General features: G+C 43.5%; 1 protein-coding gene across 3 annotated transcripts in view; it reads left to right on the forward strand.

The window, feature by feature from the left end:
- Positions 1-24981, forward strand: part of SDK1 (sidekick cell adhesion molecule 1) — a 683598-nt gene that overhangs the window by 586858 nt on the left and 71759 nt on the right. For all 3 annotated transcript variants that reach the window (XM_019494663.2, XM_014610818.3, XM_019494664.2), the window contains exons 26-32: positions 1069-1184; positions 1774-1963; positions 4633-4731; positions 14209-14403; positions 19913-20114; positions 22959-23062; positions 24537-24607. In XM_019494663.2, coding sequence (XP_019350208.2) covers positions 1069-1184; positions 1774-1963; positions 4633-4731; positions 14209-14403; positions 19913-20114; positions 22959-23062; positions 24537-24607 — 977 coding nt within the window. The remainder of the gene's footprint in view (positions 1-1068; positions 1185-1773; positions 1964-4632; positions 4732-14208; positions 14404-19912; positions 20115-22958; positions 23063-24536; positions 24608-24981) is intronic.

Raw genomic sequence — 24981 nt, forward strand, 5'->3', positions numbered from 1 at the left:
GGCATCACTTGAGCTCTGGAGAAAAAAAAGTGTTAGGCCCCTTGGAGCTCAGAGCATTCTGGGATACTGGAGGACTTCAGTGAGGGTGGAATAGCTGTGGGAAGTGACCACACAGTAATGGAACAGGAACAGATGGGAGGTAATCCTGCCCTGGAGTGGTGCAACTGTAAGCCGAATGATGAGTGCTTTTAAACCACTTAAAAGATGTTAATGTTCAGCCAGTCCAGGGATTAAGTGCTCCAGAAGCTGCCTAAATTTACCGTGTAACAAGGCCCTAAGCAAAAGAGGCACGTAAAGATCTACAAAAGAGTACCCTGCAGATCCACAAGATACCTTTCACTTCTATGTACCTGTACCAATCGTATTTTGAATACTTCAACCTAATCAAAAGGCTTACAGGATGGAGCAGTTCATGATATATCTGGAGGTCCGAGCTCAGTCCAAAGGTTGAAATTATCCTTAACTCTAAACACAATGCTATAATTTCCTTTGAATCATATAGGGAGTGTGGCAGGCATAAAACTTCTTGTTGGAACAGATTGTACCTTAAGATGAACTCCCCGTACATAAGGATTTCAAGCTTTTAGCACAGGGAAATAAAACATGTGTGAGACAGAGATGTAAGTGATAGACATTGATGTTAACCCAATATTAACTCAGTTCTAATCACTGCAAAGTATACAGACTGCTGAATATTTAAATCCCAGTATGCTTTTCTGTTATTGTTTTTTTTAATAAACCAAACCTTGTACCAAAGCAGGGACTCTCCGCAATGCAGAATTTTTAGCGGTTCACCAGCATCTTGGTCTGCAACATGAATTAGGGGAAATTAGGTTGAGGAGAAGGAAGAACAGAACTAGGGATAATGGGATAAAGTAAGAAAGTTAAAAGCTCGGGTGAGTATTGGAGAAAAACGGAGTGATGTCTCTTAGCTGCGGAATGGTCTCTTAAGGAACATTTAAAGCTCAGCTGGTTACGAGAAGAGCAAATGTTCGTCAGAGAACAGTCCTCAGAGGGGAAGGGGATGGAGCAGACGATGCAAAAAGTGTTTTCATTCTCTGATTGCAGTTCCTTCTGCTCCACCCGAGAACGTGTCTGCCGAAGCGGTGAGCTCCACTCAGATCCTGTTGACATGGGCGGCAGTTCCTGAGCCAGAGCAGAATGGTCTCATCTTAGGCTACAAGGTGCGCAACAGAAGTGTCATGCTTTCCTGATCTCTAATGCCTGGGTGGTTCTCCCTCCCCACCCCCACCATTCACTGTTTCCTGTGGACAAGACGCGTATTAATTCGCCCACCACTTTTGGAGGAGGGTTAAAAATGGGCTGTTTTTCCAGACATGTGATCATCCGATCTCACTGGGTTAGAAAAGCTCATCTGTCAAAATTGTGGACTAGGCAGCCCCAGACTTGAGCCATTACTCAGAAGGTCACCGCAGTGTGTTCAGCCTGAAGACATCAGAGATGTGGGCACAGTCCCCAGCAGAACTGGAGGGGCATTAATAATGTTCTCTGTCTTTGAACATTCATAATCTTTCAGTTTCAAGTTTGTAGTTTCAATGATTTCCCGTAGGTATCCATTGACGGTTCATATCTTACCCTCTGAATTATACAAAGCCGTGCTCATGCTGGCAGGCTTACTTTGTCACCTCACTCGGAAAAATGCAGTTGTGAAGCTATTTGTGTTTCAAGAACACGAAGAACTACAACACACACCCTTTTTTTCTCATCCTTTTGATCATGACTTGACTGTACTTTTATGCATTTGCTCTGCAGATTCTCTATCGGGCAAAAGACCTGGACTCTGAACTAAAGAGCCAAGTCGTGAGAGGTAACCACACCCAATCTCATCTGCTGGCCGGCTTGCGAAAATACGTGCTTTATGAGATTCAGGTACTGGCGTTCACTCGGATTGGAGATGGGGTGCCCAGTTCTCCTCCAGTCATAGAGAGGACCAAGGATGACGGTGAGCTTATGGATTGCTGACGTATATTTTCCATGCATTTCTCTTCCAGATGAAAGCTGCTTTCATTCTTGAAATGTAAAAACCTAGCCCCAAGTGGTAGCATTTAGAATTGCTTGCATGAGCTGATCCTCAGCTGGTACAAATCCACATCACTCCATCGTTGAACATTTGGCTCCAAAACTGAAAAGCATTTTTTCCCCCTCCCAGATTGACCGAAAAAAATGCTTCTGTTCTAAAAACTTAGCAGCTAGTTCCACCCCGAAGAGAATTTTTACAACCCAATTACGTACTCTTACTGAACTTCAATCATAGCAGTAAAAAAAGACTGTTGGTAATGGGAAGCAATAAACAAATCTAGCCCTGATTGGACCTGAAGGAGATATGGAGTGTGCTACTGCGGTAATCCATTCCCAGACTTCTGCAAAAGAATAAGATACTGACCTTTGAAAAATGACCATGTAGCCTTCCCTTTGTCATTGCCTCCAATGCTTCCTATGAACTCACGGCTTCCTAAGTGCAGTTTGATGTTTTGAAAGGACTCGAGTTAGCCCCCGATTCTGTTTTAACTTGTCTGCTGGTGAAAGTGTTCCTGCTGGTTGTATTTCACTGAAGTTTAAATCAGCAGTAAAAATGGAGTTTTTTTTTTCCACTTTGCAGATGTCAAACACTTAAAGGTTAGCTTCTCAGCTTCTGTACATTTTTCATATTAAACAGAGGATAATGCATGTGTCGGTAGGAAGCCTTTTTTATTGCTCCTAATAATAATAACAAAAAAATCAGACCCCTTTTGGTTCCAAGGGTTCCCAGCAGAAAATAAATAACTGCAAGTTTCCATATAGTGGAGTAATTGTGTTGGTCTGAAAACATGTTCAAACTTCTGACTTAAAAGAGTATTTCCTGCAACGTTTTCTGTGAAAGAGCGAGGATGTGCCTTGCTCACAAGAGGAGGGCAATAACCCCCCATTGCTACTTTAGTCATTCTCCCAAACCAGTGGCGGTGTGGCGAGTTGGCCTTTTTCGGAGAGAAGCGGCAGAGAGGAGATTATTGTAGCAAAACTCGACAGGGAGAGAGAACATTCACTGAATTGCATAAACCGGAATGTAATGAGAAATATTTAAGGCTGTTTGTCAAAGACAAGCCCATTATAGCAGTTCCCTCCTAACGTGCACGTTGGCAAATGACACAAATTGTTCTTCCATCTCCATACTCCCGACATAAACATGTTGTGTCTCCTCTCAGTTCAATTTAATTAAAAGTATCATCAGTGACAGTACAGGTGGGATTTGTGCTTAAGGGGAAATTTGGCGGCTGCATATGTGTGAATTAGCATAAACTCACCTTGTGAACCGGTGCTGGGCAAAGTGGCTGCCAGCCGGCTGTGCTAATGTGCTTCTGACCTGACAAGGGTGCTTGTGCTCAGGCACAGGTGCTCCGAACGCACATGTACAGTCGGGAGGGAGCTCAGAGCGAGGGCTGTCGACGCGGTTAGAGGATATTATTCACTTTCAACAGGCATGAAGTGGATTAAGCTGACATGTAATCTCTCTCTGTAAAGGTAGCTCAGCATCTCTCTTCTTCGTATATAATCAGTTTTATAGTGACTTCAATGCAGGGAGTAATCTGGTTGGCTCAAGAGATTCTCAGCTCTCCGGTTATGAGATAATTCTCCCAGAGGTCAGAACTCATTTGTGAAAACATCCTTGTAAACACATTTTTGCAGGTGCAGAGAAACACTTTTGGATGTGCGGTTGCAGTATCACTCGCTCTTCTAGGGTGCTGGAGAAATTCAACCTTAGATAGGGAGACCCAGAGAGAGTGCATCATAAGCTCCCAGCCATCTCTGCAGTATGGGTTAGATACTTCTTGGGCTGACTTTGTAAAGTGAGCAGAATAGTCTTTAAACAAGCAAGGCAAGGTTTCATAGACGTTAGGGTCAGAAGACCTCAGTAGGTCATCGAGTCCAACCCCCTGCCCTGGGCAGGAAAGAGCGCTGGGGTCAGACAACCCCAGCCAGGTGCTTGTCCAGTCTCCTCTTGAAGACCCGCCAAGGTAGGCGAGAGCACCGCCTCCCTTGGAAGCCCATTCTTGGAGTAGATGCGTAGGAAGTCTGCTGTTCACTCCCTATGCCTGAAGAAGGGTGACTGCGCCCAAAAGCTTGCTAAGAACTTTTTTCCAACTACTCAGTTGGTCTAATAAAAGATATCGCATCTGCTCGAAGAACCTTGCTTGCCTACGTCCTTACACCAACACAGCTGCAACCAAAAACCCTTTAAACAAGAAACACCTTTTAGAACTAGTAAGTCCTTTAACACACGTCGGCAGACATAAATCTGATCTTTTATTAGACCAATTATTAGGCATTGATGTACTTTGGATAAATCTAATCTTTTATTAGACCAGTTATTGGGCATCAACGTACTTTGGGTAAATCTAATCTTTTATTAGATCAGCTCAAATAGTTGGAAAAAATTCATCTTTGCAAGCTTTTGGAAACGCCCTTCGTCAGGCTGAAGAAGCATCTGCAGTTGGTCTGTGCTCTTCCTTGGTCGAATTAAAGCGATTGGATTTACCCAAAGAACCTTGTCTACCTATGTCCTTAGACCAACACGGCTGCAACCTCTACCCTTTAACACACATCTGCATTCATGATCTCTGCTGTTCCTTTTAGCTCCTGGGCCGCCCGTGAGGCTGGTGTTCCCCGAGGTGAGATTGACATCCGTACGGATTGTGTGGCAGCCCCCAGAGGAGCCCAATGGAATTATTCTGGGTAAGAAGGAAGCAGAATTTAAATTTCCCAATGCCATGGCTGTTGCAAGAGACGCTTCTGCTCTTTCTTCCTCTTGCTCTTAGTATTGGAAAGCACATGCAAGCCTGCTAGTTGCTGAAAACAAACATTGCTGAAAAACGTGGTACCCAATGGCGAGGGCTTGGAAGGGTCAGTGGAATGATGCGCAACGAATATAGCACCGTTCTGAGCCTCTGGTTGCACATTTCTCTGAGTCAGATGCATCTTCCAGGTCATGGCATTATATGTCAGTTGTCATCCACGTTTCCATCTGGTTTTGCTTTGTATACAGTTGGGACGAGTATTTGGCAAGCTGCCTGGGAGTCTAAGGCATGGGAGAGTTGTTTATTTTCCCCTCACGATGCCAGGTTGTGCCGAAGTTTTAGTAGTATGTATTTTTCATGTGTTTTATCGCTTTTCTTTGAAGAATACCATCTGTCAGGTCCCAAGGAGTTAACTCACAATTGGCTTTTCATCAAGGGGAATAGCAGGAGCCAACTCAATGACAAGACTGAAAAATCTTATCACCTTCCTTGTACCCTACCCTTCAGGATGACGTCTCGTTTTGAGCTCATTTTTTAGACTCAGCTGCCTCTGTGCTTTGTTCCTTGGCATTGATGTACTTTGGGTTTGTATTTAGACTTCTGCAATTATTTCCCATCGCTTTAGAAGACTTTTAAGATGGATCCATGGTTAAGGTTTTACTAAGTTGACCGTGTTCCTTTAAATAACGGGCATTTTTTTTTTTTTGCCTTATGATAAAATCTTGATACAGGAGCTGTATAAATTGTTTGCTCAGGTGTGCAGTAGCCCAAAGTACTCGTGTGATGATATTCTAGCACCTGAAGCAGCAGGAAAGTCATCAGATGTGATCTAGAGGCAGCTGTTCAGGGATCTCCTATACACAAGGAAAAAAAGGTTTGCATGAAACTTGGCAGTAGTTACCTGTCAAAGACAGAACCATGCCTTGTATTCCTGCAGATCAGGGTTGTTGGTTTTTTTGTTTTTTTTTAAAGGCCCTCTTTGTCCTTTCTGCTTGCTTCCAGTGGGAACTAGGATTTCAACCATAGAAAGTTTAGGGAAAACCCCAGCTGCTCACCTTGGCCTAGTTTGAATGCAAAGTCTTTTAGGCCAAAAAACTCTCTTTGCACACATACAGTTGGGATCCATTCTTGGTTGGCTCCTATGCACTACGGGAGCTAACGTGGAGGGGACGCTATGGAAAGGTGGAGCCAGAGGGGACCTCAAGATATCGCCTAGTCCATCCCCCAGCTCTGAGGCAGGATGAAGTAAATCTACACTGTCCCTAACCTGTTCATTGAAGCCTCCAATGATGGGGGCTCCGTAAGCTCCCCTCTAGTGCTTGATTAAACATTAATACATTTTTTCTTGTATCTAACCTAAATCTCCTTTGCAGCAAGTCAAACAGGTCATCCCAGTTGTATCCTTGATGGATACTGGAATTAGAGCACTTATGTTACATGCTGGAAATTGGTTATTGTGGCTACCTCTGCCTCAGTCTTATCTTTGCAAAGCTGAACAAACCCAGTTTGTTTCCGCTTTTCTTCCAGAATCAGATTTTCAAACCCTTTTATCCTTCTTCTCCCTCTCCTCTTGATGCTCTTCAAGTTGTAAACGTCTTAGGGCCCCACCACGCGTTCAGACTGAAGCTGGATAGAAATCAGCTATATATAGCATTAAAGGTTTTCAAGTACTATCTTTGTAGCCCATTGGCTCTCTTTATAGCTGGATGGACATTTTTATGGTGCAGTAATGACTTTGCATGTGTGGCTGGTTTAAATTTATTGCATGATTAATAAGTTAATGGTGTAACAGATGTAATACATGGCAGGGGCCTTAAAGATCACTGCCCCAGACTGGACGCAGAACTCCAGCCGCAGCCTCACCAGTACTGACAGGAGTGAAATAATTTACCTCCTCGTCTTACATGAAACTTTGCTTTTAATACATCCCAGAATGAGATTTGACTCTTTTTGCAATACCATCACATTGCTGACTCACACTGGTGTGTGATCTCCCATAACCATCAGGTCCTTTTTGGCTGTACTGCTGTTTAATTGGTTGCTCCCCATTTTGTAGGTGTACCTTCGATTTTTTTTCTCCCCCTTAAATGAAGCACTTGCACTTGCCTCTATTGAATTTTATCTTATTGATTTCAGACCCTTTCTCCAATTTATCATGATCGTTTTGAATTCTGATCCTGTCCTCTGAAGCGCTTGCATCCCTTCCCAGCTTGGTGTCATCTGCAGATTTTACAAGCGGACTAGCTATCCTATCAAAAAATTGAGCGGTACCAGACCTGTGACACATTTCTGCAGGGCTGCACTTCACACATCCTCATTGTTTGTCAGTGAATAATTGATGACAACTTTTTGATCAGGGTTTTCAAACAAGTGGTGCATGCATCTTATAATAATTTCAGTTTGAACATATTTACCTAGTTTGCTTATGAGACTGTCATGTGGGAGTATATCAGAAGCCTTACTGAAGTCAGGCTATATCACATCTCCTCTTTCCCCCATCCACTAAGCTGGTTACCCAATCAAAAGAATAAATTAGTTTGACATGATCTTTTGGCTGTTTTCTCATCTCTTTATTAGCCCCCTGGTTGCTTACAAATTGAATGCTTAATAATGTGTACCGGGATCTTTCTGTGTATTGAAGTTCGACTGGTCTTTTAATTCCCCAGGTCCTTCTTTTCTTTCTTTGCTACTCTCCAGTTTTCTGGGACTTCTCCTGTCCTCCAGGAGGTCTTGAAGAGAATCGCTAATTGTTCAGAGATTGCTTCAGCGAATCCCTTCAGTGCTCTTGGGTAAATCTCAATATGCCCTGCTGGCTTGAATGCATCTAACTTCTCTAAATAGTCTTTAACCTGTTCTCTACCTATTCTGGTCTGTGTTCGGATCCCTTTTGTTGTTAATTTTAATTGTGTTTAAACATCTGGTTACAATTAACTTTTTCTGTGAAGACTGAAGCAAAAAAGGCATTGAGCATTTCAGCCTTCTCTCTGCCATCTGTTATTTGCTCATCTTTCTGATTAACTAATGGACCTATATTTTTCTCTGACTTCTCTACTTACCTTACTGCCTTTCATGTCCCTTTCAAGTTGTAAATGATTCTGTACGTTAGCCTTTCGCATGCTGTCCCTACAGGTTTGTGCTGTTATTTTATAATTGACCTTGCCAATGTGTCCTTGTTTGCACTTTTCTATGATTTCTTTCTGATTTGCAGGTCATTAAAGGGTTTCAGACAGAACTGCAATAGTCTCTTACCCCCTTTTCTCCACATCAAGCTGTGTCTTTGGGACTCTGTGCGAGATGCATCCAGCTCTCCTGAACTCCTTTTTCCATTAGAAGTTCGTCCTGGGGAATCTCACCTAACCACTCCCTGGGTGTGTTGAAGGCTGGCTCTTGAACGTCCGATGTCTTTCTCCTCCTGCCTTTGTTTTACAAATGATAAATTAATAACCATATTTAGGTTCACGAGTTGTCAGAGTGAAAGGGTAAGAAACACCCACCTAGGATATTTCTGCTGTGCCTTGTAGGAAAAGCAGCATCTCATACTGAGAGCTGAAAAACCAAGTCGTACTCTAACCCTGCAGGGAAATGAAGGTTACAAGTTTAGCTCTTTTTCCTGTATTGCCTTTTTAAATCGCATTACGTCAATGAATGTTCAGAATGCATTTGTACCCACCACAGCCAAATGTATTGAACTGGAAATGTTGGCAAAAACAGGTTAATGTAATTCTGGAGGTTGCCCTGTTGCCCACTAGTGAGGCTGGAATAAGAAAATACCTTTTTGCAAGAGTAAATTTAGATTCCAAGCCTTTGAATCAATGTTCCTGCTCTGCTAGTTTTGCCCTCTGAGTATGCGAGCACCTTTGCGGCTAGTGATTTTATAATCTATATCAAAAACATGTTCTAGCATTTCGGAGAGAGATTAGCAGCATGAAACACTGGCAGGTACCTAGAGGGAGAACTACTTGTTTGTGTGTTTAAATATTTTACTGTGGAGACCTGGTAGATAGTTCCAACTCCCCTTTTGGGAGCATTTCACTCACCACCTGAGTCTCTTCTCTACCTTCCTTGCTGTGATCCACCTACCAACCCATGCAGTTTCTTTAAATGCTATTAAAATAAAGTGATGCATTATTATGGGCATGTGCTGTTCCTCGCTGCAAGCGTTCGGGGAACGAGAACTCATTCGGCACCCTTCCAGTTCCTGGTTAGTATTCCTCGTGGTACCCTTGTGCCTAACATTTACCTGAAGCTTATTGCAAAACTCTGTGAGAATTTCACTGGGAATTAGACGCAGAATTGGATGTAATCCCATGTTTGCAAATTTGTATTTTGTTCCTAAGCTGCATTCGCGCACATGCTACCCCTTCCCACCCCCCCGCAGCCCTTAAACAGATATGCAGTAAAATCACCACACTTGGATTGTGGCTGCACCGGGCAGGCTATAACCTCCCAATATCATTCAGCCTTTCCTAACTTCAGTGACATATTAATAAGTGTTTGTCTCTATGATGTACCATAGCCACATGGGCCAGCGATGTCAGTTCTGAAGGGCCGTGTATTGTGATGCGCCTGAAAGCTCCTTTAGTATTCATTGTGTGTCATTGTCCTCCTGCCTGTTCCTTTTGGGGAATCAAGTCATTGTGTTACAATGACCTAACATTTAACAGGCATCTTAACGGGCTGCCTCTTATTCAGCTCAGAAAATGCAGGCCTGTGAGACTGCTTGCAAAAAAAAAAAAAATCAAATCAAAAGATGCTAAGGCACAAACAAGCACCATTTTAATTAAACGATGAGGACCTAAAGAAGTCATCTACTCATTTGATGTGCCATGGGCCTGATCCAAAGGCCACTGAAATCAGTGGAAAGGAATGGGTGCTGGATCCTATACAGTATGGGAGAGGAGTAGAGATGGGGTCACAACACAGCACCTTACACAGTTCTCCTGGTGCTTCATCAAGAAATCACCCTCTCTAAAGTACATTCGTCTTCCTGAAGAATTCGGCCAGCCACCTCTTAAAGCTTTTAATCTTTCATTCGTGACCTTCTGTTTTTTTATCTGTAAAAGTCTTTCTCCCATCATAATCCAGGTACATAGGACTTGAAGCATCCTTCTGGGTCATCAAGTGTGATTCCTGTTATCACTGGCAACTACATCACAGGCCGATCAAGCTGCGTCGTAAAACCAGTCGTGTTTTTTGTCTCTTGCCGTTCCTGTTGGAAAGCTGTTCCAGAGTTTTGCTACTCCGCTGGTCAGAAATCTGCTTCTAATTTCCAACCTAAATATATTCATGGTCAGCTTATACCCATTTACTCTTGTGTGATCATTGCCCCTTATCTTAAATACTTCTTTCCCCTTTCTGATGTTCACCTCCCTCATGTATTCATATCCTCTCTCATTTTCCTAGGCTGAAGAAAGTTGAGAGAGACTCTTTATTCTCCTACTCACCCTTGTAGTCAGGCCTTCTCTGCACCTGACTCAGTTGGCATAATTTATTTTTATCCTGTTCTTAAGTTTTCCTTCTAGTTTTGCTGCCTTCATTCAATAATCTTTCCAGCTCTCCTCTGAGCAAGATTTCTATGACACTCTCTTATCCTTTGTTGCCTTCTGAGTTTTCCTGTTCATCTACAGAGCCTTTCTAACTGCTATCACTTTTATTGCTACATTGCTTCTTCTAGCCCTGGAGCATACATTAATTTCTCTTTGAACTCTTCCCATTTACCTCTATTGATTTACCGTGTTTGATTTCACCAAACACTTCCTGCATTCTTCCATCTTCTGTTGCTAAAATTCGCAACCTAGTCATTTTACCATTTTGAGCTCACTTTAACCTTAATTATTAACTAAGCCTAGACCATAGCTTAAATACTCCTGTCTCCGCACCCTGTTGGTCATATCTACAGTGTTACTCAAAAACAAGACAAGAATTGCTCTTTATGATAACATGTCGTGGATGCCTGAATCATCCGAGGATAATGATAGGAGCAAGTGACCCAAGGGACTGAGGGGCAGGTTCCAAAAATCTTTCAGTCGTCTGGGAGCTAAGAGCAAGAGGATGGCAAGAAGGCATCCAAGAGATAACATTGAGACTTCAGTTGCACCACCAAAAATAAAGAAAGGGAGGGAAGATCGTTTCCTAGATCATCAGCCAGCACAGCAAATACGACAGACTAATGAGAGCAGCGATGGCTGGTACATTTTTCAGGTTGCCTAGAAGCATTGAAAGATAGTGAGAATTCATGCTACACAACCTGTTGTTATGATCCCTGTATTTAGATGTTTTTTGCTGACTAATTTGTACATCTTTTTATAGTTAGACTTGAGTGTTGCCATTTAGCAATGCATTTTTTTTCCTTATATTCACTTCTTATATTTCCAAGTATATTTTATAGTTAAAGGGTATTAGAAGATGAGGAGAGTAACCAACAGTGATTTTGCCCTTGATAACATATTTACCCTTTAGCAAGGATGTAGATTAAGTTTTCCTTTCTCTTAATAGTCCACGTTTCCCTCCAGGCTTTGCTCTTTCTCCTTTATTTGGTCTTATCTTCTCTTATCTTGCTTCTCTAGCCGTCTCAAGTGCCTCTTCCTGCACTTCTCCTGCTGTTGTATAATTTCCTTCAATGCAATTCCTCTCCTTTATTTTTTCTTTTGCGGGTGAGGGGAGGTAGGGTGAGCACATGCCTTTATTCTCAGTTCTGTTTTCTGCATACGTACATAAGCAGAAAAGCCTTTAATACATGCCTTCCTCCTCTCCAAGGCGATCTTGGGAATTAAGTTCTGTACTGTTAAAGTTGCAGAAGTCCCACAGTGATGAGTCTAAAATGGATGTCTAGGAGAGCTGACATGGAGGTAAAGAAGGCACTAGATTACATGTGCTTTTCTGAAACATGTACAGCTAAAATGTTCACAGTTGGCTGCATCCTGATATACTCCGCTAGGAGCTGTGAGTGTTCGCAGCCTTTGAAAATCTTAGTTAAGTACCTAATGTTAGCCAGCGAGCTGTGAAAAAGTTAGTATAAGAGTATATACACGTTGCCAACTGTAGCGTAAAGGTACTCAGGCTAGCTTTAGGTACCAAAGGCAGTTTAACCATGGCAGTACAGAGCCCCATGCTCATTAAACATCCCCCAACAAAATACCCTTATTATTCAGGTTATTTTCTAGTCTAGGGCCAAAATTTTCAAAACCGGGTTGGCAAATCAAGGTTAAATCTATATTTAGTTACCTAAATGCTCAATGTGAATGTTCAGTATGAACATGTGCCATGTACTCCCATCACTCCTTGTGATGGCAGCTGGAGCTATAGGTGCTGTGAAAATGTCATTGCTTATTCAGATGCCTAACTTAAGCTTGAAAATATTGGCTTTCCAATCTGTCATCTGCAGCTGCATTGCTTCAGCATGGGCTGAGATCAGTTGAATATCACTTGAATACCAGTGAAGAATGGCCTTCCTACCCAAGTGTGGGTGTAGCCACAAACCTTGGCTCCCAGCACCATAGGGTATTAGTTTTCAATTCCCCACCATTAACTTTCACCACCACTTTCCTTATTGCCTCCAAGGAAAAAAAAGACAAGGAAATTTAAGGAAAAGAGAGCCATTCATTAGCACCACCACACACAATTAACACCATCTGTATCCCAATTAAATTCTACTGTTCACGGGAGAATACACATGCATACACAAATAGTTTACCCAGAAAAAGCATGTGAACTCTGCTCATTGCCTTCTTCTGCTAGCATGATTACGAGGATCAGTGTAGTTTCTCAGTGGGAATTATTTTCCATCAGTATTTCCCAATGTCCAGTTAGGCCAACGTCCTTCATTTTCCACGAGCTGACCTTCGCATATGAAACGCTCCATATTTGGCTCCCTCTGCTCTTAATATAGCCAAGGTTTGGTGGGAGTTCAAACAATCATTGGGTTATAAAGTCCAAGGGAAAAAATGAGTCTTGTGTCTCTGCAGACCTCTTTGTAGTTCAAAAGATGAGCAGAGGGTTGGCAGAACTCAGGCATGGCTGAATTCAGCTGTTTTGTTTAGGGTGGTTTTTTGGCTGCTGCCTTTTCCTGTGCAACTTCATAAAGCATTTAACAGTCCTGACTTTATTCAGCTTCATAACGAAGCACCACGCCAGTTCTAGTATCAATTGATTTTGGAGTGTAGCAGCTGGACTGAAAGTTGCCAACGAGCTCCAGAAGAGAGTCTGGTGCAGTTGCTTTATTTCCAGAATGGTTTTGAACATTTGGCATTTTCTCTTTGGGGGGTCGTTTCCTTTTGTGGCGTGTGAGAACTCTGGACCTGCTAGTTTGCACAGTTGGATCATTAATAATGTGTGATAAACTATAAACTCATAACTATGGGATGGTTTGAATGGAGATTAGAGTCTATAGAGCTCTCAACTAAACTGACTATTAAGTGGCAAAAGGATATTGTTCCAATAGGACCTCGCAGCCTGCGGTTTCCTGCAATGGAGAGAAGAGCATTGAATGATTTAAAAAAAAAAAAAAAAAAGCAAGAAGCAAAAGATTTCTTAGGGTGATATCTTTTAATGGACCAACTATGTAGCTGGGATAGAGCTAGACAAGCATTTGAATGCAAGACATTCTTCCTCTAGTCTCACTTCAGGTCTTGCATTTGAAAGCTTGTCTGACATTATCCCGGCTACATAGATGGTCCAATAAAAGATATCACCCTAAGAAATCGTTGCCTTTTGCTTAATTTCTGGACCATCATGGTTACAATTTCATTTTTACTGTTAAAAAAAAAAAGGCACTATGACAGCTCGAGCATTAACTGTGGATCTACAGGTGGACAGGAAAGGATGACTGCAAGCAGCGGTTGCAAGAATTAACTGCATGAGTGATGTGACTGTTAAACTGCCTGAATAATCTGTATGCACCGTATTTTAAAGAAGTCTCAATCAGCAGGCTCTGCTCCACATGCCAGAAGTGTGTGCGTTTGAGGTAGGGATTGGTGTCGAGAGAGAATTAGTTTCCCTGAACTGACTTGCTTTGTTGAAATCAATTGTGTAGACCCTGGTTCCTCTGTCATTCTCTCGATGTACAAATACGCTCAGGAAAGATGAATCTGTGTTCATAGCTCATTCTTATGAAGGATGAAAAGTAAAAGAAGTTTTCCGGTGGATTACTACCGAGAAAGCCCTTCCATTCATCACCGTGTGTGTAATTTCCCTGATAATGTACGACATCTGACTGGGGGTGGAGTTGTTGTAAAACTCAGCTAGTAAACACAAAAAGAAGCAAAGTTCTTTGTTCTGCTTTCAAATTAGTAATTAATTAAGATGCGCTAATAGTCTTGGCATTTCCACTCCCCCCCCCCCCCACTAAAAGATTGAAAAACAAACCTAAGCCTCCCTCTCTCCCTTTGCTATTCTACATTTGTTACCATGAATTTAGGATATCAAATCGCTTATCGCCTGGCAAACAGCAGCCCCAACAAGTTCACCACAGTGGAAGTTGGCTCAACAGTCCGGCAGTTCACTGTTACGGATCTCAACCCAGAATCAGCATATATCTTCCGGACTTCTGCCAAGACCAGACAGGGCTGGGGGGAGCCTCTGGAAGCCACAGTGATCACTACGGAAAAGAGAGGTAGGTAATGCTTGCAGTTATAATAGCATCATGTCTTCACCAGCGCAGTGAGTATAATGGAGCGTATGGGTATGTCTACATCATCTCCTGAATGAGACCCTGTGGCAAAATAAGCCCCTCCACTTGTGACTGCCCTGTGGGTGTCCAGACCTGCAAATTCATGGAGCACACAGCTTGACATGACCCGAGTCTGAGCATGATGTTGGGATATAGTCGAGGCCACGCTGAGACATCTACTTCATAGATTTACACTGAGCCTTCTTGCACAGTGGGTATGAGTGGAAGGGCTCATTTCTTGGCAGCAGACACAAATCTCATTCAGGAGGCAATAGAGCCACCCCCTGAGAGCCACAGCTCTCTCAGTCTGTTGTTTTGTGGGAATACAGCAGACCAGTACTGACCATATGCAACCTCCTATGCTCCTATCTTTGCATTCAGGTCTCTCCTTCTCTTCTGAAACATTACAGTCTCAGGAAAGAAGGGTAATGGTTTAACTGTACTGATTAGCAGAGACACATGAGAACAGACATTTGTAGGCTTCTTCTACTCAGCTCTACCCTGCAGCTCAGTTCTGCCCTAAAAATTTCCATTATTCCATCCTGTGGTTCTCATGCATTCTGCCAGGGCACCTGTAACTTAACCATCCAGATCTTGTTCTGGAACATGTCTTAACAAAATGATTACCTGTTTTCCAAACTCAGAGTTGTCTTTTATAAACCTGTGCAAGCTAATTGGAAAAAAATGCATGGGTGCAGAGGTGTAACTGAATCCAGGTAGTTATGTATGTAGGAGAGAGATTCTCCCAAAATATTATAGAAATAAGGCATATCAAAATCTGGTCTATATAATCTGTTACTGGCATTTATGCACAAGCAAGAAAGAGCCCAGTTTGACTTTCATATTCTAGATTGGGACTGCAAAGATAACAGCCAGGAAAACATCTTTTCTGCTTGTATCTTAAGAAGAATTTGATTCGGACCAAGTGAGCATGTCTACACGAGATGCTACTCTGCAGTAGCATTGGCAGACACTAACCATGATGTGACGCTACTGAGCAGTAGTGACAAGCTACTGCACAGTGTCTCGTTGCTACTGTACAGTAGTGTCTGGAAAAAAAAATGTGTAGGGAAGCTACTGCACAGTCATTTAGTATTTGGTTATGCAAGTACTAAATGACTGTGCAGTAACAACTACGCTGCCCACTGCTTGTGTAGACACAGCCAGAGACTATCAGTGGTGGAATTGCTAGCACCATAATCTTGTAAACCATGCTTCATGTAGAGGCAACAGCAACTTTTGGCTCTATTGGTAACACTCATGGCAGTGCCTAAGAATGTGAGTTTAGCTTCTTCACTTGGACTTGCTCTAGTCTGGCATGTTAGTGCAAGAGTCGCATCTTTTGCACTTATGCTTATTTTTTTTAGTTGATAAAATATGATTATCTAACAGTCTCTAAATTTGAATCCTCCCCAGGCCTTCAGATATCACTTGAGGCAAGAAAAGGGCTCCCCCATTGCTCTGTCTCTTGCTGTTTAACTCAGTGACTGCCTTGTTAACAATAATCATGAGCTGGAGAACCACAGACCACTTTTCCTCTGTTCGCTATGATTTGGTCTGTCCAGCGTGGGTTAGTGCTCGCTTGGCATGGGCAGATCTAGGATTTCAAAAAGCAGGGTGCACATAGTGAGGTTTATCATCACATGCAATACAACACACACTTTTCTCCAGGTAAAAAGAAACTGGAAGCTTTACTAATATGCTACGGGATTAGGGCTATATTATTCAGTTTAAGATTGAAGAAAAAACAAATATAGTTTTATTGGAATGTGCATTAAGTTGCTATATCATGCATTAAGTATAAAAAAACAGAATAGGCAAAAATAATCAAAAGATGCTGTTTCTTTAGTTGTATAGCCCTTAGAATTAAATGTACATCTCTTTCAGAATCATAAAACAAATTCAAGCCTTCTTGGGCATCTTGACACTGCATCTAATGCTTCACTGAAAGTTAGTTCCACAGTTAAGTTGATGTTTTTAGCTAGAGTTAAAAACAGTCTGCAAGTTTGTAAAATGGGAGCTACATTACCAGGAGCACCTAACAGGCACCGTCATTGCAGAAGAAAGAATGGCTCGATTGGTGGAAGATTAGGCCTCTTAGAGGAGAGAGGGTCATTAACACCTGTGGAATGAAGAGTTTAGAAGGAATCCGGTGTATTACAATGAGCTGTGAAGTCAAGTGACTCCCTGGCTGCTGTCTGAATAGAAATGCAGCTGCTACTGCCAGGTAGTTGGTTTTAAACTTTGGGTGGAGCAGGAATCAAAGGGGGCTGTGACTGCTTCACTGCAGCCCCCCTGGATCCACCCCTGCTCCTTGGTGATAGCTTTCAAGGTTGCTGGGATACTCAAACCTTTGCACCTCACCAGGGTGTGGTCTGTAGGGCAAGAAGCTGTAAATCCTTGAAATAAATTTAAAATTAATACTCATCTGCTGATAATAATAGCCCATCACATGGAGGTATCAGCCCAGTGACGACTGTCCACATGGCAGTTAAAAAAACAAAAGGGGGGGGCATTTTGACAACATGTAGGTGAGAAACTCAGCATCATGGGAAACCTTCTGCACCTCAACAGAAGCTATTCTATTTTCCGTGGCAGTGCAAGCTCTGTTGCTGAGCATGTAATAGCTCACTGCTTAATTCCCACTTTCACTGTAATAACAGTTATTAAGCCTTTAGGGATATCTTGGATATGAGAGTCATTACATAAAACAAGACCTTTCTCTCTCTAATGGCTGGCTGTGTGTCCCTGCTTGTATCCCATAAAGTTGAGTCCAAAGGCTCTCGGGTCTATCCTAAGTAGTGCATGTGTTTGGAAGAGTCAGAAAAAATGTTAAGTTTGCATCAGCCAAGATGGGAAGAAATTCATAATAAAAGCGATAAGGATATTTTGAAATAAGATTATCTTATTTTGATAGGAAAATAACCAAAATATGAATGTGGAAACGCATATTTACCTCTTTAGTTATTAAAGCTTATTTAGACTAATTAATGATGGGATTTTCAAAGAAGGTAGGTAGGCAAGCACCCAGATTGCCTTGAAACCCAATAAAAATGGCCACCTGCTACCTTGAAAAATCCCAGCTTTGCCTGCTTCTAAGTGGGCGCATCTACATGTGAAATTAATTTGATGCAATAAACTCCGGCGCAGTTTGCTCTGGAGTTTATTGCTCCCAGGCACAGTGTTTACACGTACGCCCAGGTCCCCACAGCATGTTGAGCTGGGGTGGCGCAGTCCTGGCTAGCAGGGGGCCCAAGGGTTCAGCCTGCCAGCTCGGTGCTCCTCCTACCCAACTCAGTGTGCTGCGGAGGGACTGACTAGGGTACCAGGGTGCTACGGTGGGGGGTTAACCAGCAGGCAGCCCCACACTAGCACCCTTGTGCCCCAGCTAGCCCCAGTCAGTGTCTACACGTGTACTGAGGCAGATTAAATAACTCTGCCCTAGGATAATACTTGTGTTGGTCAGTACTAGCCTATGGAGGAGCTAATTAGTTTACTCCGGCCTAATAGCACCGCATGTGTAGACGCTTTACTGCAGAGCTAATTAGTTCGCTCTGCCATAAACGTCTTGTGCAGACACATCCACAGTGTCTTTTTATAAGCAGAGTTTTCTACAGTGCTTTGGAGCTACACTTCCCTGTGATGTTCCTCAAGATGGAGTCACCTGTTGGTAAGAGAGCAGAGCCGATGCTTGAGCGTCTCCGTAGCCAAACTTCACATGAAACTGCTGTACCATGCCGGTGAAAAGGCCCTGCAGAATCACATGGGGTCAGTTAACTTTCCTGCAGAAACAACTAATCTTTGGGTTTGCTTGGACCTAAATTCTATTAATTGGACTCTCTATAGTCATCGTTTCTTAGTAACGGTCAGGTTTTATCTTACAAAAAATGGAGATTTAAAAAATCTCGATGACTCGTTAGCAGCAGACCGGAACTCTGCCCTGGGAGCCTGGATACAAAATGTGATCTGTTCAAACTGCAAGCTGGTTAAACTCAATCAGATTAAATCCTCACAAGATGCTACTGGGCTCACCCTCCCTCTGAGAGCATAACCTGGAACACCTGCCCAGCCCTCCCAGAGCAAGGCATTGACCTTTGCGTCGTACTCTGCAGAGCACGCTGCTATCACTAAAGACTTTCTGCAGCTAATAGCTTACCATCCTTTTGGCACTTGTGTGTCAGCGAGAGCATGCTGCAGAGAAATGCCAAGCCATAAAGGAAATGTTTTGAGAGAGGGGGAAAAAATGAAGTGCTCTTCATACAAAGCAGTGAAGGATCCTGCAGTCAGAGGTGTGTTTATGGAAATAAGTGCTGATTAAGTTGAATCGAATCGCTTCTCAAAGGCAAGTTGCTGCGGTGTCTCCAATCAATTCCTCCTTTATTACATGCCACACATTTTAATCAGAATCAATAATCTTCATGATAAACAATTAAACAATTATTCCGTACTCTATTGAGTTTCTCTATTGAAATCGATGGGGTGCAGAGGCATCGTGACAAGGGAGAGGAGATCTGTATTCAAACAGTTTGGGACTGGTGGGTCCTGCACCTGCATTTCCTTTCCCTACTTCTTACAAAATATGGAACCATTAATTACCCAGGAGAGTTCCACATCGGTGCTGGGCCAAACTGTTTTAACGTTGCAGGGTCGAGGTCAGTCACTGTGAAGGAGGTGACATGGGGAGTGTCTGAGCAGTGATCTGAAGTAGGCACTTCCAGCCTCAAGTCTCCACTACACCCAAGATGTGCTTGGACACAGCGGGCAGTAGCAGTTGCAGCTAGAGGGTTGCCTGGCTGGTTCCAGCAGAGAAGCAGTGATCACTGTTGGTCAATGGGGGATCAGGCAGAGTGAAACTGGATCCCCCCACAATCCAACTCTGCTTTTCTATACACCAGGGCTTGGTAGCAGCTGCTAGAGGAGGCAGCAGCTGCGTGGCACAGATTGAACTTGGCAGACTGGGGTGTCTGGTCCTTAGATACCAAGCTAATGGGCACAGTCTTAGAAGCTGGAATGACGTATAGGTGATTGCAGGCCAGGTGCACTTCTGAGTTTCACAAGAAATTTCCTCTCTGTAGCTGTTTGGCTGCTGGTATCAAAGAGGTATTGATTCTCTTTGGTGCCGTGTCTCTTTCCAAAAACAGGGAAGTGTACAGAGCGCAGATGTTTTCCAACATCTAAGAGAGACAAAAACATTGTAATATTGACTCCTCCGTATCCAGTGATTTAGGAACATAATGGTTCTTGAGGTGACCATGTTGCTAGGGAGATGACGATAATGTCTAACTCTCTTCTTTGAAACTGGGACATGAGCCATAGGAGCAACGGTGTGCTTTACTGTTTCAAGCATCAGATCCCCTGTATCACTGCAACTGAGAAGGTCCATGCGTCTCTCTAGATATTTCCAGTTTGAATTTTCTCCTGTGGTGATACCGGCTTTATTATTTAATTGCAGAGCGACCGGCACCTCCCAGGCAACTGATAACCCCGCAGACTGAGGTTTCGTCACAGAGTCTCAAGCTGCAGTGGGTTCCTGGTAGCGATGGATCCTCCCCGGTACGGTACTTCACTGTGCAAGTGCGGGAGCTACCAAATGGAGAATGGCAAACCTACTCCTCTTCCATCAGTCATGAGGCAACCTCCTGCATCATTGAGAGGTATCTTACAACATCAGGGCATCCTAGAACTTGTATCACTTGCCACTTGGAGCATTTTATAGTTTCAAAGATCAAATATTAACCAGTGAAACTTCCACACCCTTTGGGAGACAGGTAAAGAAGAGCCACTGTCCCCGTGGTAGAGGTGGCAAAAGTGATGCACAGAAGTTAAGTGACCTGCCCAAGGAAACACAGCAAATATAATTCAAAGTTGGAATTGCAGCCCAGCATTTCCAGGCTCCTCCCCTGAAGCTTGGTACACCAGATCACTCTTTTCTCCTGCAGAGGATCTTGCCCAACCCTCTGACTGGGCAACATCCTGGAATAAAAGTCAGAATCATAGAAAATGAGGGTTGGAAGGGACTTCAAAACGTCATCTAGTTCAACCCCCTTCTCAAAGCAGGACCATCCCCAACTAGATTACCCCAGCCAAAGCTTTGTCTAGCCAGGTCTTAAAAACCTCCAAGGATGGAGAGTCCACCGCCTCTCTGGGTAACCTGTTCCAGCATTTTACTACCCTCCTAGTGAGAAAGTTCTTCCCAATATCTAACCTACATTTCTCTTGCTACAATTTAAGACCATTGCCCCTTGTTCTGTTATCTGCCACCACTGAAAACAGTCCAGCTCCATCCACTTTGGTATCACCTTTCAGGTAGTTGAAGGTTGCTATTAAATCTCCTCTCAGTCTTCTCTTTTCCAGACTAAATAAGCCCAGTTCCTTCAGCCTCTCTTCAGAAGTCATGTACCTCAGACCCTGAACCATTTTTGATGCACTCTGCTTCACTCTCTCCAGTTTGCCCACATCCTTTCTGTAGTGCGGGGCCAAAACTGGACACAGGGCTCCAGATGTGGCCTCACCAGTGCTCAATAAAGGGGAAGAATCACTTCCCTTCATCTGCTGGCAACACACCTACCAATGCAGCCCAGTATGCCGTTAGCCTTCTTGGCACCAAGGGCACACTGCTGGCTCATATTCCGCTTATTGTCCACTGTAAATTCATCCGGTCAAGGTACTGAAATATCTCTTTGTTACCCTTTATCCTGTTTCCAGATAAGGAATATCATATCTGCATTTTCCATACTAAAATATACAGATAGCTTTGGGGTGTTTTGAACTGTGTCAGCCAGCCTCCATTCGGCCCTCAGAGATGGAGCTGGAATTAAAGACGTTGCAACGTCTCATACAGATGAGGGGGGACTCATTTTGCTTCTGCCGATAGAAGCAAGACTGCCTCTAAAAGGCCATTGGTATATAAGACTATGGCATTCACGATTTGTTAATGCCTGTTACAAAAATGTCAAGCAGTGCCTTCTGGTGAACTGACTCATTAGTCATGTGCCAAAGGATATAAATATAAATATATTGCTACCATTTGTTTAACTGGGCAGGGAACAGGAAACTTGACAGTTATCAGACAAATGCAGACCTGATTCACCGACTTTGGTGGAGTTTCACCACGCCTGAATTATGCCTAGTGTCTTTGCAGTCAAGGCCTTTGAAATCCAGGAGATGAGCTCTGTAATTTAGACTTGGCATTGTCATTATTGAAAACAAAAGATCTATATTTCAAGAAAGACAACTTAAGTTCCTGAAGGAGAGTGTTGGTTTCCTAACAGGGTAAACTTGCAGGGGGGGACCTTTCTGGTCTCCCTTGCTAAAAGAATTTTCCTATGAGTATCCAGAAAAGCAGTATTGTAGTGCCATTAGTTATTGGCCATCGCAATGTATTATCCCTCAGTGTTTAATCATCCCTTGTCAGGATCTTTACTTGGACTTGCCTCTGCTAGCTGGTGGCCAGACGCTACCAATTAATTAACTAAGCCCCCTCTAACTTACAGCTCTCAACTCGCAGCCCTTCCAGGTGTCTCAAAAGCAAGCCTCCTCCTGGCCAAGCCAGTAGATGCTTTGCTGAGGTTATGTCAGCTAAAAATCAGTCTTCGCGTATCTTAAAGCTCTGTATGCACAAAAGAGCTGCAGGGAGTCTGCTGTCACTGTCTTTATTAAGTAAGCCAGGTAATAGCATTAGTTTGAAATTCAATAGCAGCGAGATGTACTGGTTCTGCTGCACAGCCTAGTAGATTAATCAGAAGGCTGGCAGGCTGTTTTCTCATGCCAGCTGTGCCATTGACTTCCTGGGTGGCGGCGGGCACATCAACTAACCTCTCTTTAGCTGTGTCCTTGTCTCTAAAATGAGGATCAGCTGCCCCACAGGACTCTCAAGGATGTATGAGATGCTTAATACAGATGGCACTTTAAGGATCTGAAATGCTAATGCATATCCTGAATTCTTTTAATAATGCACATTGCCCTTTCTGCAACCCTCTGTTACCCACAGACCTGTCCATGAATTACAGCTATGGCTATTCTTTTGGACTGAGTCAGTCATGAGCAGAAAGTGTCTGTCTTTGAGAACCCTTCCCCCTTCCTCCTACCTTTGTATTCAAATCTCTCTCTCCTTCTAATACATTGCTCCACAGCACATCCTTCCACAGCATCTGATGAAGTGAACTCTAGCCCGTGGAAGCTTGTGATGTATGGAGATATGTATACCCACACACTTTAGTTAGTCTATAAAGTGCACATCTACCCCGGCTTCTGTTTGAGAACTCTGGCTGGAGGATATTTGAGAAGGTGACAATGACATTAGAGAGGATCTGAGCAGCCCTGACACCACTGGGAAGAAGGACAAGACTGGAAATAAAGGATGGAGGGCTTGAGAGAAGATGAACTACTCTAATAACCTCATCTGCCTTTGGGCAGGTTCTTTTTGGAGGGTTAGTCTCAAGCAGCTTGCAGAGACTCAGGGAGAATTCATCCCTCATCCTTGTTTTTACATTTTACAGGCTGAACCCATTTACTTCTTATAAGCTGCGAGTGAAAGCAACCAACGACATTGGAGACAGTGACTTCAGCACCGAGACCGAAGCAGTCACTACTCTACAGGATGGTAAGAGAGATGAAGAGGGCACGATCCAGACACTGGCATGGGCAGCGCTCCAGGGACTGCACTGTAACCTCTGGAGCCCCTTCTTCCATGAATTTTAATTCCACTTTGTGCTTCAGGTGGAGGGTAGAGTGAAAACCCCCAGAGTCAACCACAGTATTGTTCATGGGGAATTGATATGGATGGTAACGAGATTTAGCTGAATTAATAACAGGCAGCTTTAAGTGTCCTGCTGTGCCCTCTGATAATGAATCATGCTTTCAGGAGTCTCCAAATGGAATTAAACTCTGTTTGATTGGCTTCCAAACTCTGCGCTAACCATTATCTTTCCAGAAATTGAATAATTTACAAGAGATCATTAAAAATAAATGCAGAACTGTGCATATGTTTGAAGAAGTTTCTTCAATTGTTTTCACTCCCCATTCACATTAGGCTGCAGCGCTGCTAATGACTGAGGTGTCAGGAAGATGGAGCGTGAGGCTTCGGTAAACCTAGGTGTTTCTTCCTGCAGATTGGAGTAAACAGAAAATGAATGACAGCTGTCAGGGTTTGGGGAAGGGAGAGGGAGTGTGGCCTTTGAAGACAGATTTTGCTGCCCTGGATCATATCCCCTAGGATATTATTCCATAGATAATCTCACTTACCTGGACAGGACTTCTTGTGGGTCCATGGGTATAAGGAAATTAGAACCTGGCCTGAAACAGATTTGCCCAAGTTATGTTATGACATCATGTTGGGTGCTGAGCAACATTTGATATAACGTGGCTGCAGGCGAATAATACACGTAGGCGTTAAGGTAGCAGGGAATGATGCTAAGGCACATTGCAGAGCGTGTCACCCCGAAATCAGAAGGCAGGTGTCATCAGCTAGCAAGTGAAACGCCAGGGTGTCCTGACTTGGATTGGGACAGCGCTTGAACACACAAGGTGTCTAACCACATGTTAAAGAAACCCCCATTGTTCTGAACAAAAAATGCCTTATTGTTGCAGAGTATTGCAGACGAGAACTCCAGGTGCTAATGAGGCAATGCTGCCTCCATGCAGCCGAACTGAAGATTTCATTTTCAATTGACTTTGAGCTTAGTTGCAGGGAATCAGGAACTCGCCACGGCCTCCTAACAATGCAACAAGCAGAACTTGCAAAAGCTCCTCAGCCCCTTAACAAACTGTGAGCGTTTATTTTACTGAGCAAACCTAGCTGCCACTAGAGCATTACTCTGTGGAGAGCTGTAGGCTCCTGATAAGCTCCGCTTTCTCTGTGCCTGAGCTGAGACGTGCTGCGTGTGTAACAGAGGTAGCACAGGCAGTGTGGTAGGGAACTGGCTGTCCCTGTACATCCCTGCTCTTGTCCTCTATCTTGCCACTGGTGGTGACAATGAAGCTGGGTTGGGAAGGTCAGAAGTGAAGGAAGGCAGGGACCTGATGGAATACATTTTCTGTTGTTGTAACATCATTTGGTTTTGATTGTGTTTTTCTAGTTCCAGGTGAACCACCAAGCTCTGTCTCGGTAACTCCCCACACCACTTCCTCTGTGCTTGTTCAGTGGCAGGTAGGTACAACACAGCAATTGCTGTAACATTTCTACCCTGACTTACCTTGCTCAAGCTGCATGGCATAATGGCACAGTGGGAGCAGGTAACTTCTCTGCACTGGGTATCCCTAAGCACACTCAGAAGGCTGAAGTCCAGTTTGACCGGTGACAGATGGAAATTTCTGGTCCTCTAGTTTTAGTGTGGGGGGGATACTATAGCTACATACCTTGATGGAGACAAAAGGAGCTGATGGGGTTCCTATGACTGCCTGAGCATGTTGCTTTTACACACGCTCCTGCCCGCTTGTTGGTGTCACTAGGTTTCAGTCTTTACACGTGGACCTCTTAGCTGTGTCACTGATGGTGCTGATCAGGTAATGAAACAGTTCTGT

This window comes from Alligator mississippiensis, chromosome 13, assembly GCF_030867095.1.
Source record: "Alligator mississippiensis isolate rAllMis1 chromosome 13, rAllMis1, whole genome shotgun sequence".
In the NCBI taxonomy this organism is placed as follows: domain Eukaryota; kingdom Metazoa; phylum Chordata; order Crocodylia; family Alligatoridae; genus Alligator; species Alligator mississippiensis.